We start from the raw sequence: 14,241 nt of genomic DNA, 5'->3' as shown, positions 1-14,241 counted from the left end.
AATATACGGCTAGATTACAATAGAAAAAAAACATTTGGAAATCTAAACACTTAACAATATTTACAGTACAGATAACAACAGACTGAATGCTTACCGAAAGCAGGCGAAATACACCATAGTAATAATTACATATAACGTGCATGTAAGTTTTAATAAGCTACTATTAAAAAACCAACTGTTAAAATATGTAAACGACGAGTATTAAAAAGTACTAAAAATAAACAAGGTAACCGTTTAATGTAGATGAGCACAGATCACGTCGACATATTTTATTCATCTTTTGAAGTTTAATTCGTTTTGCAGCATCACAACAACGAGTTTAAATATTATCACGTGACATATGTATTTTATGTTACCATGGAATTTAGAATGTATGACGCAAAAAGAACGCCCGCTATCGGGCTTATAAAGCGCTGTTGGGTCATCATTCTATGGTGATGTTAAGAACGGCAAAGCTTCAAAGCACTGGTGAGAAACACTGCATTACATATAGGAAAGAAAACTGTTAATCCACAGGAAGCAATAGACACTTTAGACACACTCCGCTTTTGCTAATATGACAGTTAAAGGAACAGTGTGTAAGAAATTTATATCAATTAATCATAAAATGGCCCTGATATGTCACTAGACATTAATAAATCATTTTCATTTCAAATACTTATGTCACTGACAACAGTGGTCCGGCCAGGATATTGACATTTAAAAAGTGGAGTTGCAGCCCTCAACTGATGTTTATGTTGTCATGTTGTGTATTGGCCACCAGTTGTGTGATTGCAGTACCAGTTTAAGCCACAAGTTTTGTAATTTGCAGTACCAGTTTTGGACACAATCCTACATACTGTTCCTTTAATTAACACGTTTTTATTGAAGATTATTATAAGCGTCCTGTACATAGAGCCAGAAAAGCACGTGAGATACGATCTAAACCAGTGCTATGGTGGGGCCTGAATCCTGATTGGAATTTTTCATACACGTACTATTATTCAATAAGAATGTGCATAGCTTGCTTGCCACTACTTTTTTAATATTTAAGAAAGAAAAGAGAGATTGTATACAATGATTTTTTGGATGAATTTATTAATTTCATTATTAATTTTCACTTCTACTGTAGTAGCTTTATATGACTCAAGTTATTCAATCTAGTATTAAATGTACTATTGGGTAAACTGGTGGCTGCTTGCATAGCTTTCCAAATAACCACAATTTTGTTAGGGAAGAAGTTCACAAATTCGTTACTACTGTGTTGGAGTTTAGTATCGTCTTCTGTTCTTCTTAGTTTCTAGTCAGTTTCGCAACTGTGCTGAAGAGGAAACAAGGGTTATTATGATTTTCATCAATAAGCTTGCTGAGATAGGTAGGTCTGGTGGTTTTTATAGCCTGTTTGTAGTGTCGAACACTCTCTTTCCATGCAGCACGCAATACATCTAACTTAGTGCTTCTCCAATTTCGCTCCATTTTTCTTGCTACCTTCATAAGGGCTGCAGTATAATGGTCATACCATGGTGCTGGCGTTTTTTCTTTGATCTCTTTGAGCATCGCTCTGAGGTGATATTTCTATGTCATTAATATTGAGATTAATATTGACATTTCATTCAAGACTTTTGGATTATCGCAATAAGAAGTTCAGTGTTTAACAAAAATGTATGACACTTACACGTTTTGTCCAGCAAGTTAGCCTTCACAGATGCACACAATGCTTATAAGTTTTAAAGTGAAAATTTGTCTTTTTATATTTCTAGTAAATTAATTCACACTTCAAAATTAAACATTTTTATTCACCTGTGAAGATTAACTTGTTGAACAAAACGTCTAAGTGTGAGTTGTGATTTTCCATTTTTTTTTTGCGATAACTTAAAAGTCTATGGGAAAAATGAATGGGCTTTCTGGCGAAGGAACCCATGTCTTTTAACATCCAGGGTTAGCCTACAAAACTGGAATGATGTTAATCTAATGCAATTTAATCACCAGGGACAGCTGTTTAATAATATGTATTTGCATTTTGCACTTTTTGACATTTTCAAATAAAACAACATCTTTCCTTTTTCTTCGTTGGATAACTCCTCTCCTGGGGGCTCATGGGATAGTAAAGGGTCCACACATAGAGAACACAGTTTTGCTAGATAAGACCCTTATGCCTCGTTTGTGATCGTTTAGAGCCCTTTTTAAGCTGAGTTGCAATTTTAAATGCATTTAAACTAAACTGTTGGGGTCCAATAAACTCGACTGAACAAAGAAAGACATTAACATTTTGGATGACATGGGGATAAGTAAATTATAAGGATTTTTTAAAGAAAGTGGCCCCACAGGGCAAGGCCCTAGTTATTTCCAATGAATATTTAAATAGCTGGTTTAAAACGTCCCAAAACTTTCCAGAATTGCTGTTATATTTTAAAATTTGTTTCTTAACTTGTTTTCTTCTCTGAGTTGAATATTTTTACAGGTAGCTGGATGACATCATTCACCTGAGGAAATTATTGTGGAGCTGAAGTTCTCAGAAATCACCACTTTCATTAATATAAGTAACTGCCATGTTTTTTTTAAATGAGAGATTATTATGCATCATGTCAAGGTACATGTCTTGATGTAAAAATATTTTTTATTTATTTCTTATTTTTATTTAAACATCAGAAGAAATAAAGAGATGAAAACAACTCACATCTATGTGTTTGTGTAAAATATGTTTTTAACTATATACACAGACATACACAAGCATCTTCTGTCCTCCTTTCTCCTGCCTCTTGTGTTCTGTGGCCTGCAGCAACTTACTTTTCTTAAAGTAGAATGGGAATGGATCTGTATGGAATTTTAACCCATGCTTTCTGTCATATCTGAGAAATAACAGAATATTAAAAACTGCACATGTCTATAGCCTATACTGCAAAATGTTTCAGGATAGCAATATATTATTGCTTCACATTAATACTTGATATACCTATATTGTTATCAATATTGACTTATATATCATTGATATATTGTGTTTTACATTTCAGTTGGCTACTAAAGGGTGGTAATTAATTACCATCAAAATATCACTATGCTAAAAAATCATGCTGCTCCTTAATATAGGTGTTTGTCTTTATGGAAAACATATGGAAATAAAACCCAGACAGAAGAATATTGTTAGTCCTGGATGGTGGATGTTTTGAATGTCTTTCAAGTCCTGTAGAAAAACTAGCCTACAACACACAGACCTGTCACAATAAAATTTCAGCTGCATTATAAATACCCTTGTGGTTGTGAATGTATAACATTTACAGAGATGTAGATGCCAACAAAGAGTGTACACAAGGTTATACAAAATTTCATACAAATCGGCCACAACTTGAAGAACTGCACTTCATCAGTGAAGCTTGGCTGTGTAATATTGTGCAGTCTACCGCTACATCCGCTGCCTGGATTTCTGTGTCTACGAGTGTTTTAACCAATAATCTATAAATAGCTTTAAGTAATAAAAATAAATATATTACATTTTAATGTTTATTTAACGTCACGCGACGTTGCGCAGACAGATCGATGCATGACATCGAAATATCGCGAGATAAATGATTACCTTCGATTCGCTCTCGCGGTACTTTACTGTCATACGGCGTTCCGTCTGCGCATGAAGTCGAACACACAAGTGTATGTGTGCCACTGCCACCGTGTGGTGTAGATAGTTAAGATATTAAGCGTGGAACGATCAGAAGAAATGTTGATTGACAGGTGTCTACAAGTGCCTGAATTTACCCTACTTCGTAGATTTACCTTACGATGATGGGTTTACCATTTGGTGTTGTATAACTCTATTTTTTTGCGTACAATACGACATTCTTTTATTGCACCAAGAACACATTACGACCGCAGGTTCCTTCAAAACCTCTGGTTACTTATCTTCCGGTTCTTAGAACAGCGCAGCCGTATGTCTTAATGAAAGCAGAGAAGAAGGACAAAGTGTTTTGTTTGCATGGACGAAAGAGGAGCTATTTTACGAAGGAATCTCTCTGTGGACCTATTTAAAAATGTACTCTTGGCGATGCTTCTTCGCCATTGTCTTTGTAATCCTTTGGTACCTTTCAGAGTTCGGTCAAGTATGGACACAGGCGTTCTTCTGCTTTTTATGCCTTTTCAGTTTCCCTTCAAACAGTCAAGAACGTGAAAAAAGCACTCAGACGGATAATTTGAAGGAAATAACGACAAAACAGGTAACAGTAATATTAGGCGTTTTTTATTGAATATTACTGACACTGCACAGCATGTTTTGTTTTATCAACAAAGGTGACTTAAAGGAGGAAGAGAACATTATATTTTACAAGTATCATTATTATCTAAAATGACTGCCCTGACCACGTGAGCACAATTGTAAATTGTGATTTAAAACATTACGAGTCTTGGCATGAAGCATACAGTGGTCATTGTAAACTAAAAAATAACATTAAAGTCAACATGAAAAGTCAATGTGTCAAAAACATAGAAGGCACCAGTATAAAGTGGATAACTTATAAACAATGCCTTAACCCTACTGAAAACAGCTAAAACCAGCATAAGCTGGTGAGCTGGTATTAGCTGTTTAAAGGAGGGCTGAGGCATTGTTTATAAGTTATCCACTGTATACTGGTGCCTTCTATATTTTTTGACACATTGAAGCTTCATGTTGACTTTAATAATATTTTTATTATTATTGGTGTATCAAGTTGACTTAGCTGTGCTTTGGTCACTTTTAAAGCTGGACTTAGCTGGTCAGGTTGGAAGACCAGCTGAGCCACCAGTTTGACTAGCTTTGCTAGGCTGGAAGGACCAGGTTAAACAGATACTGCTACCTTAAACCAGTTTTTTCAGTAGGGTGAGGCTGCATGTTTTTTATAACATAAATATAACCTTATGGAAATGTTGTAGGTTTTACTTTAACTTTTCTTTTTTAATGTGCCTTAAATCTGCATAGGATCTTGTAGAAAGCACAAAATCTTCTACTGGCCTCATTTCTGTAGCGATGTGTGCTTATATGAGACAATCATCAGTGGCATTACTGTAGAATAATCCCCACCTTTAATCCTCTTGTTTCAGATAAAGAAGTGTCATCATGTTGGTGTCAGTGATGAACCTGATGCAACTGGGAAAGGTCCAAATTCGCCTCAGCCACGGCAATATCCACATGTGCAGAAGTCACTGCTCCAGGGTAAATAATATTTGTATAGATGTTGTTTATGAGCTTTGTGAGATCAGGACTGAAGGAATTTTTTTGCCCCCTATGACGCATTTAGAAATGAGACATTTCATGTAAAAGGAAGCTGAGGGTGAATTCAAATTGTAACACTCACACAGTTTTTGTAGTACAGCTGTTTGTGGTTAAAAATTGTCACTGCGCTGGCCATTTTCTCGTCAAAGGTTTGAGAAACATTTTTTAAAAGTTTGATTATTACCTAGACATGGGCCGGATATCAGTTTCAAGGTATACAGAGGTTTTAAAGAGTCACGCTTTCAAAACCACTAAAATGTTCTGTGATACAACTTCTGTTTAAATCATTAAGTCATCATTAAATATATGAATATATTAACATGTTAACAAATACAACCTTATTGTAAATAATTAAAAGAAAGCCACACCCAAATAAGAGAATTGGGAAATATGGTGCAACCCAGTTGCTTCAAATGCTGGACATTCCAAAATGTTTGTAGATGCAAAATGGCCAGATGCAAAGCAGAACATTTGTGAGATGGAATAAGAGCAACATGTTCCTATGTGTCTCCAAAAAGACAGAATGCTACATCAAATATCTCATTTAAAACTCATAACCTGTAATTGCACATTGTGGTGAAAATGAAATTGAAAACAAAAATTAATGTAAAATAAAATGAATGTGAAAATATAATAAAATGGCAAAAACACTGAATCAAGATGAACGTAATTCAGAACATTAAAGTCCTGTTGTTCACTAGAGTGGACATGCCATATAATTTTTTATAATTTAATTCTTTGCAATGTGTTTATTATCACCCCAACACTTAATTAAACAACACTTAAAGGAATATTCCATTTTCTTAAAAGAAAAATCCAGATAATTTACTCACCACCATGTCATCCAAAATGTTGATGTCTTTCTTTGTTCAGTCCAGAAGAAATTATGTTTTTTGAGAATTTTTTTTAATGGACTTTAATGGACACCAACACTTAACACTTAACTGAACACATAACAGTTTTTTTCAACGGAGTTTCAAAGGACTATAAATGATCCCAAACGAGGCATAAGGGTCTTGTCTAGCTGAACGATTGTCATTTTTGACAGGAAAAATGAAGAATATGCTCTTTTGGACCACAACTTTTCGTCTAGGTCCGGTCCAGCGCGACCTAACGTAAATGCGTAGTGACGTAGGGAGGTCATGGGTTAGATATATAAAACGCACATTTGCGGACCATTGTAAACAACAAACTGACATAAAGATATTAATTAGTATCAGTTGACATACTACAACGTCGGAACGGTCCTCTTTCAACACACTTGTAAACACTGGGGCAGGTTCCGCGTTCGTCCTCTGTGACCTCTTGACGTCATGATGTATTGCGTGGGGTCACGCTGGCGCATCACGCCCAGATCTAGACGAGAAGTTGTGCTTTAAAAGTGTGTATTTGTTATTTTTATTGTCATAAATGACAATCGTTTTGCTAGATAAGACCCTTAAGCCTCGTTTGGGATTGTTTATAGTCCTTTGAAACTCTGTTGAAAAAAACTGTTAAGTGTTGAGTTAAGTATTAATTGTTGGCGTCTATTAAAGTCCATTAAAATGAGAAAAATCCTTCAATGTTTTCCTCAAAAAAACATAATTTCTTCTCGACTGAACAAAGAAAGACATCAACATTTTGGATGACATGGTGGTGAGTAAATCATCTGGATTTTTCTTTTAAGAAAATGGACTATTCCTTTAATTACTGGTTCTCCTATATATATAAGGTAAGGAACATTAAATAATGATTTGAAATATTTTATTAGCTAATTTTTAACGAATGCAGACCTTCCGCTTCTTTTCGATCTTTAAGATAAGACAAGACATTCAACGGCCACAAACACACTATTTGGTTTAATTATTTATACTTACAATGTCATATATGTTATTAAAAGGAATATTTATATTTTATTTTTGTGTAATATTAAACTGTACCTGTCACAATGATTTGCAGCATCTGGGTTACCGATGAATAACAAACCTGCAAATGTCACGACTGGCCAATCAGAATCAAGCATTCCAACGTGCCGTGTTATAAATAGTATTATAGTGAGTCTCTGGATGTCACTGCAGTATATAATTTAAGCATTTTTTTTTCAATTTCTATGTAGTGTTTAAATGTGCCTATACTTACCTGGTCCAGCCCTGGTACACTCCCCCAGAACTTGGCGATAGTCAGCCCTTACATGGGGCACTACAGGAAGAGTTTAACATGGTTGTTGAGAGAATAATTTGTAAAGCCAAAAACTTTGATCTGTCTGCTACCAGTGTGGGTTGCGTTCGGATTTTGACTCGGCACCTTCACAATGCAAAGCAGTCAAACAGGTGAGAATATCCTTATCACGGTTTATCCTGTCATCACATTACCTTGTACTTCTCATAATATTCTGTATATTATTTTATTCTATATAATTATCTATGTGAGCGAGACCAATAGTATTTGTGCTTTGAGTGTATAGTTGTATTTATAGAGCCATAGAGACTTTTCTAGCAAAATAATTTCTAGCAAGTTATTTCCTTTCTGACCTTATGACTGATCACATGGTGCAATTTTAAGGATACTGCTAGTAAATGACTCACATGTCATTCGAATACAATAAAAACTTGTCTGTTCATGCTTTTTGTTTCTGTTTTGACTGTTTCAGTTCCCCAATGTTCAGCACAAGGTCTGAGGAGGTGGCAGCTCTCAGAACCATCTCTAAAGCTCTGGTGCAAAATCTTGTCCCTGAGTATCTCTGGAAACCAAATCTTTACCAGTGTGTCCTAACTGAGATTGTGGCCACGAAAGGTCAGTGACCTTTGGGTTAAATTCTTTCTATTAAACTTTGATCTGACCTATGATCAGAACATTCCTCTCCGCTATCTAGGATCATTTATGCCATTTACCGTCGTCTTGTTTTTTTAGTAATTATGCAAACACGCCTTTACTAACTCGTTCATCCACATTTTTGAGGGATTTTAATTGTCATCAATAAAATCTGACCTTTCACCCCCATCCCAATTGTTTAGGCAACAATAAACAATTTTGTGGCCTTTTCTATGTAACGGTTGTTCTGTGTGATAATTGGGTAAGGAATAATTGTCGACGGGCTGAATTATTATCGAATTATTCTAAAAAAATGCACACCCAAGGTGGTAATGCGGCACAACACAAAGTGGTGTTACACCGGAGGTGTGCATTATTTTTTTTTAAAGGGACCATGGCATGAAAATCTGACTTTTTTCAAGTGTTATGATTGGGTCCCCAGTGCTTCTATCAACCTAGAATGTGAAAAAGATCAACCTAGTAACTTAGTTGTGGTAAACCATTCTCTACAAGCACATGAAAAAATAGGTAGTTGAAATTTGGCTCTCCTTATGATGTCATAAGGAGCTCTTATTATAATAATACCACCCGTTAATCTGCACTATCCAACCACAGCACTCCCATTTAGTGCAGAGAAAAGCACAATTGAGTTTTAATTGCAACAAACCACCATCATTGCGATTAGTGTTTGAATTTCATCAGCTCATTTGCATTTTAAAGGACACACCCAAAACTGCACATTTTTGCACACACCTACAAAGTGGCAATTTTAACATGCTATAATAAATTATTTATATGGTATTTTGAGAGAAAACTTCACATATGTGCTCTGGGGACACCAAAGATGTATTTGACATCTTAAAAAAGTCTTGTGCCATGGCCCCTTTAAATAATTTAAAGGACCGGAGTAAATTTTTCAGCTTATACCACGGTATAAGCTTTTACCACAGACATTACTTTGGTGATTATTTTAAGACATTTCACAGATCAGGTGTGCATTTATTGAAAAATAATGCATACCCGGGCCGGAACATTTCTCAACCAATCAGAATAAAGTATTCAACAGGCTGTGATATAAATTTGCATAAAACATGCCTGTAAATAATTAAGTCATAATAACATTTTTGCTTCAAACATATGTGTATTGATAGTTCTCTACAGATGGTGGCTTCAAATAGCCTTTCATAAGAGTCATATACAACACTTTTACTGAACTTAAACCATGTTAGGTCATATTAAGATGGGTTGGATACCTGAGTATTTGTGCTACGGTTAATGTATTTTGTGTTTTCTAATAACACTAAATTATTGGTTATCCCTTATTTCCATCTTCAGCACTCGACGTGCTTGTGAGTAACCTTTGTGATCCAGACAACCTGAATCAGATGGTGGTTTCGCAATTGGATGAAGTAACCCCTAAAAGCTCACGTGGACCAGACAGAGAAAAAACACCATCATCCACATGTAGTGAAGGGGCAGAGGTGTAAGTTATCTCAACATAAAGTATTTAGTTAAAGAATGTTTATCAGATATTTTTGTGTTAAACGTTAAATAATTGCACAGATTGACAGATGAAGCAGAAGGAAGTCAGTCTGAAGAAATCAAAGAAAAGAAAAAGGGTGATATATTTATTTGTTATCTCAGTTGTTTGATATGTGAGCAATATGTTTATATGAATTACATTAAAAAAAGTGAATTTCAGTAATCGCTTCATGTGTTTATCTGAATGTTTTTGTTTGTTTGTCTTTACCAAAGCAGGCAACAAGTTGAAAGAAAAACTTTCAAAATTTGTTGATAAGGTAAAGTCTAAAAATCCCCAAAAGAAAAAGCTTAAGAAGGAGAAAGTGATTTTACAGAGAGCTTTATCAGCACGCAGATCTGTTGTTATTGAGGATGCGAGCCTTGAGGGCTCCATCGGAAGCCACACAGACTCTGAGAATGTGAGCAAACCACAGAAGATTCATGCATTTCATTTCTTTAAACATTTTTATTTTTTAATGCTTTTCGGTGTGTGCCTTTTTTTTTAAAAAAAGGACAGCTATCATGATGTTTACGTAACAAGTGTCCAGGAAGACAGGATGGAGTTTAAGCTTTCCTATGAGATGTGGCGAGTGGGAAAGTGGGCAGTCTGTGTTACAAATGTGAGACATATTCTCAATCAATATTGTAATTTAAAAAGTTTTGTTTTTTTCATGACATTAATACTAATTATTATGTAGGTTCAAAAGGAGAACGATGAGTTGTGTTTCACTGTCCATGTGGAAGAAAGAAATAATCCAGAGAATCTCCACTGGGACGTGAGAAAGACACAGTCAGATATTCTTGATCTTTATAGTAGCTTGAAGGTGAGAGAGGAAATCTTTATATTTTCTGCCATTATTATTATTTTTCTATATATATTCTTTATGATGCTATGTTATTTGTATACAGGATACATCAGGCTTACCCTCTATATCTACAATTGTAGAGAAATCAAAGACGGAAATTGATGACACAAACACAGAGGATGATAGATCAGCTTTGGAGAATTTTTTGCAAGTATGCTGACGTGGAAAATTTAGAGGTAATATCAAGTTGTAAAAAAGACTTTTAATTATAATACATTTTTGTCATCTTTCTCTTAAGGTGTTGGTATCTGATGCACAACTTGGTCACAGTCAGCCTGTTTTCCAGTTCTTGTGTCCTCTTGCACGATTATTGAGCAATGAGGAACATGAGGGAGGTGTATGGAGTCTTCTGAGTGGACTGGCAAACCTTCTCACTCCTAGTCAACATGAGGAAGAGGTAAACACGGGCGGTTTCCTGGACAGGGTTTAGATTTATCCAGGACTAACCATTCGTTATTTTAGGACATTTAAGCAGTTTTTACAAACATGGCTTCCAAAAAAACAGTACTGGTGTGCACTTTGAGACAAAACAATGGCACTGATATATGTTCAGATATGTTCCGGGGGGTGCATGTGCAATCATGTGAACCATGTGCACTACATGTCTTGCCAAAATAAGTGCCTGCTGCACACGCGCCAAAACCGCTTATGACAAAAGAGACGCTCACGTTCACAAAACACACGCAAGTCACTAACTTAAATCTAAACTCTGATTATGCATGAGATTATGCGAGTGTCTGGCAAACGCGAGCGTCTTCCCTATCACAAATCCTTTAGACGCGTCTGCAGCAGGCACTTATTTTGACGGGACACGTGATGCACACATGTTCACTCGACGCACCGAACACATATTTTGAAATGACGAACCACACACATGATGGGCTACATACATGTTGTGATGAACTTCGCATCGTGCGCCCTCGAAAAAAGAAGTCACTGGCTGACACTGTTCAGATATGTCAGTCAACATGTTTTTAAATAAAAAATCAAACATGCATTTTAGTCTGGGACTAGAATAAGCCCTGTCTGAAAAACCACCACATTCTGATCAAATAAATATAAATATAAAATATGCCCATTTCAATCATGAAGTGACTTTGTCTTTCATATATTTGGACCATTATAAATGAAGTAAGACATAATTTCTTGTCTACTTAAATTTATAGGACGCTGCTTCATACCTAAATTATATCAACCTCAGTCACCTGTGTGAATTGAGAATACTGCCACCTTGTGGTAAACTAGATGACCTGATGTTTTTGTGTGTTTTACTGTTTTTTATCTATCCCCCAGTCTCATAACCACAAAAAGGTTGATAAGCTTGATGAAGCAGGCGCAACAATAAATTGTGCCGGACAGAATGCAGCACAGCCAGCCTGCATTAACACAGCTGAGGAGTCAGATGGGAGTGCTGAGCAAATGGCTACAAAGGGGTTTTGTACCCCCCATACTTCAGATCTGGACAGGGAGGACAGTAAACAAATGCCAGATGAACCTGATAGTTCTTCTGATGGACAGGAGAGTCTTGCTGAGAGCATAGACAGCTTTGTTCATAGATCAAAATTACTGACTCCTGCTGCAAACTCCAATGATGCCATTAACCCTAATGAAGGTTTACAGGCCGACACAACCGGTGGCTTTAAAAGCTGCAATCAAACAAACAAAAAGGAAAAGTTAACACATAAAAAGTCAAATGACTTGCAAAAGTCCAAAGGAAAAGAGAAAACGGGAGAGGCAACCGATCAGCCACAGGAACAGAAAAAAGAACTCAGCCACACCACTTGGGAGCAACTTGAGGCCCCCAAAGCCATATTTGATTTATTGAAGGAAGTAACTGGTACGATGTGACTCACTCGCTTGGCATTTATGATAATTAAGTACTCATAAAAACAGCTATTAAAAATACATATTCTTATTTTCCTTAGGTAACTCTGTCTTCATTAATTTTTGTGTGGATGCCATTCTGAAGCCTTTCATGTCTTTGGTTAAAAAGTAAGTTTTGTATCTTTGTATCCTCTGTTTAAACACTAAGGATAAAGTTCAGTATGACTCACACTACAGGGTCAATGTAACGTATAACAAGTTACGTGTTGCCAGCCAAGTCCAGCATTTAAATCTTAATACGCTAATTATAGACAGGAGTGTACAGTACAAATGGGAAGTAATGTCATATGCTATATTTGTTGCTGTAGATGTGAAGATCAGCGTATTATTTTTTCCCATGCAGGAAAGTAAACAACTTTTTAAATAAGTTGAATCCTACAGAAGCTCAGATTGCATCCTACATTGATACTTTCCGGGAGAGAATATGGCCGGATGGAGAAACATCTGTCCAACCACCACCACCAGCACCACCACGTGACATTTTGGAAAAAAATGAAACCAAGGAGAAGGCATTACAGCTCATAAATTCAAAATGTATGTACCTTAAGACATATAGTGTTAGACATATTGCAAATATTCCTTTTCAGTTGCTAATATTTATTTATTCTTGTGTTGGTTGTAGATTCAAACGCTCTAATCCTGAAGAAGACTGATGTGGAAACTGTATTCAAAATTTTTCAGAATATGGACGAGAACAAGAAACTGGTTTATGTGAGTAACTAAGATAATCATATTTTCTTCTAAAACTAGTTCTTTTTTCAACAAATTCAAAGTTTTCCGGATGCATGTTTATATTTTTCTGTGTGTGCTTCTAGATGCTGCTGTCATATGTTTTGGGGGAGTTTCTGCCTGGAGAGCCTGCCTTTAAAACAATAGCTAATGTAACTGTGAAGGAGTTTGTTTCATAATAATACTGTATTTTTATTGTTTTAATACTGTCTTATTTTTATGTGAATTTTATATGGATGTTTTTTCAAAAAGGCATTATGATATAGGCCTACCTCAGACAAAGGCTCCTTTGTTATTGCAGATTGTAAGAAATGTACTGTGATTATATTCCACATTAATAATCTGCCACAATATCTCGGGTCTGATTGTAAAAACTCATGTTTTAAATATACCTGTCTCTATCACCATACGAACAACCTCATTTATTTATGTACACTGTGCAGAAAGTAATTTTCATTTAAAGGAATAGTTCAAATTAACATTTTATCATCATTTTCTCACTCTCGTGTTGTTACAAACCTGTATGGATGCATTTGTTCTGATGAACACGAAGGAAGATATTTTGAGGAATGAGCCCTATTCACTTCCATAGTAGGAAAAGAGAATACTGTGGAAGTGAATGGGGCTCATAAACATTTTGGTTATAAACATTATTAAAAGTGTCTTCCTTCGTGTTTATCGGAACGAAGAATTGTGTACAGGTTTGTGGCAATACGAGAGTGTGTAAATGATGAGCGAATTTTCATTTTTGGGTGAACTATCCCTTTAAAGAGCACAGTAAATTTATTTAGGATAAAATATACAAAATCATCATGCTATTGACCATGTATGTACAGTGAGACTTTTACAGAGTCAATGCAGAGTTTATAAGGAATGTATTTAAGGAATTTTATTGCCAATAAATTTATTTTATTAGTAATCACGACTCCGATTTTTGTACCCTTTAAAATGGACTTAAATATGGTATAGCTGACCTATAACCAAATTACACAACATGACACCTAGATCAAAAACAGACAGGTTACAACATTAAAACAAATTTTTGTTCGTGTACCTACCAAGAAGACTGTCAAACACATGACGTAACTTTGTAAGGCAGCTGTAACTGCTTTAACATGGAGGGGTTGCTGAAAACGCTTAAACGTTACCTTTATTTTTAATTTACAAAACAATCCCTTAAATGAATACTGATAACCGTTTATAAATTTTGCAATCGTGTTTTGAACCACTGATTGGTTT

The 14,241-nt window shown here is 35.6% G+C and overlaps 1 protein-coding gene across 2 annotated transcripts; it reads left to right on the top strand.

Moving 5' to 3' along the window:
• The first annotated feature begins 3,629 nt into the window (after window positions 1–3,629).
• LOC129422712 (uncharacterized) lies at window positions 3,630–13,921 on the top strand. Of its 2 annotated transcripts, none has more exons than XM_055178791.2 (16): window positions 3,630–4,181; window positions 5,041–5,152; window positions 7,308–7,521; window positions 7,842–7,984; window positions 9,338–9,485; window positions 9,566–9,621; window positions 9,761–9,942; window positions 10,036–10,143; window positions 10,222–10,347; window positions 10,433–10,540; window positions 10,628–10,786; window positions 11,683–12,226; window positions 12,315–12,381; window positions 12,617–12,807; window positions 12,896–12,984; window positions 13,089–13,921. In XM_055178791.2, exons 1-16 carry the CDS (start codon window positions 3,999–4,001, stop codon window positions 13,179–13,181), a joined length of 2,523 nt encoding a protein of 840 aa, XP_055034766.2. In that variant the 5' UTR covers window positions 3,630–3,998; the 3' UTR covers window positions 13,182–13,921. The 2 variants fall into 2 exon arrangements, with proteins under 2 accessions (XP_055034766.2, XP_055034765.2); XM_055178790.2 differs by having other exon boundaries at window positions 9,758–9,942.
• Window positions 13,922–14,241: the final 320 nt, after the last annotated feature.

This window comes from Misgurnus anguillicaudatus, chromosome 16 (assembly GCF_027580225.2).
Source record: "Misgurnus anguillicaudatus chromosome 16, ASM2758022v2, whole genome shotgun sequence".
Classification (NCBI taxonomy): domain Eukaryota; kingdom Metazoa; phylum Chordata; class Actinopteri; order Cypriniformes; family Cobitidae; genus Misgurnus; species Misgurnus anguillicaudatus.
This window is presented reverse-complemented; position numbering and strand designations above follow the sequence as displayed.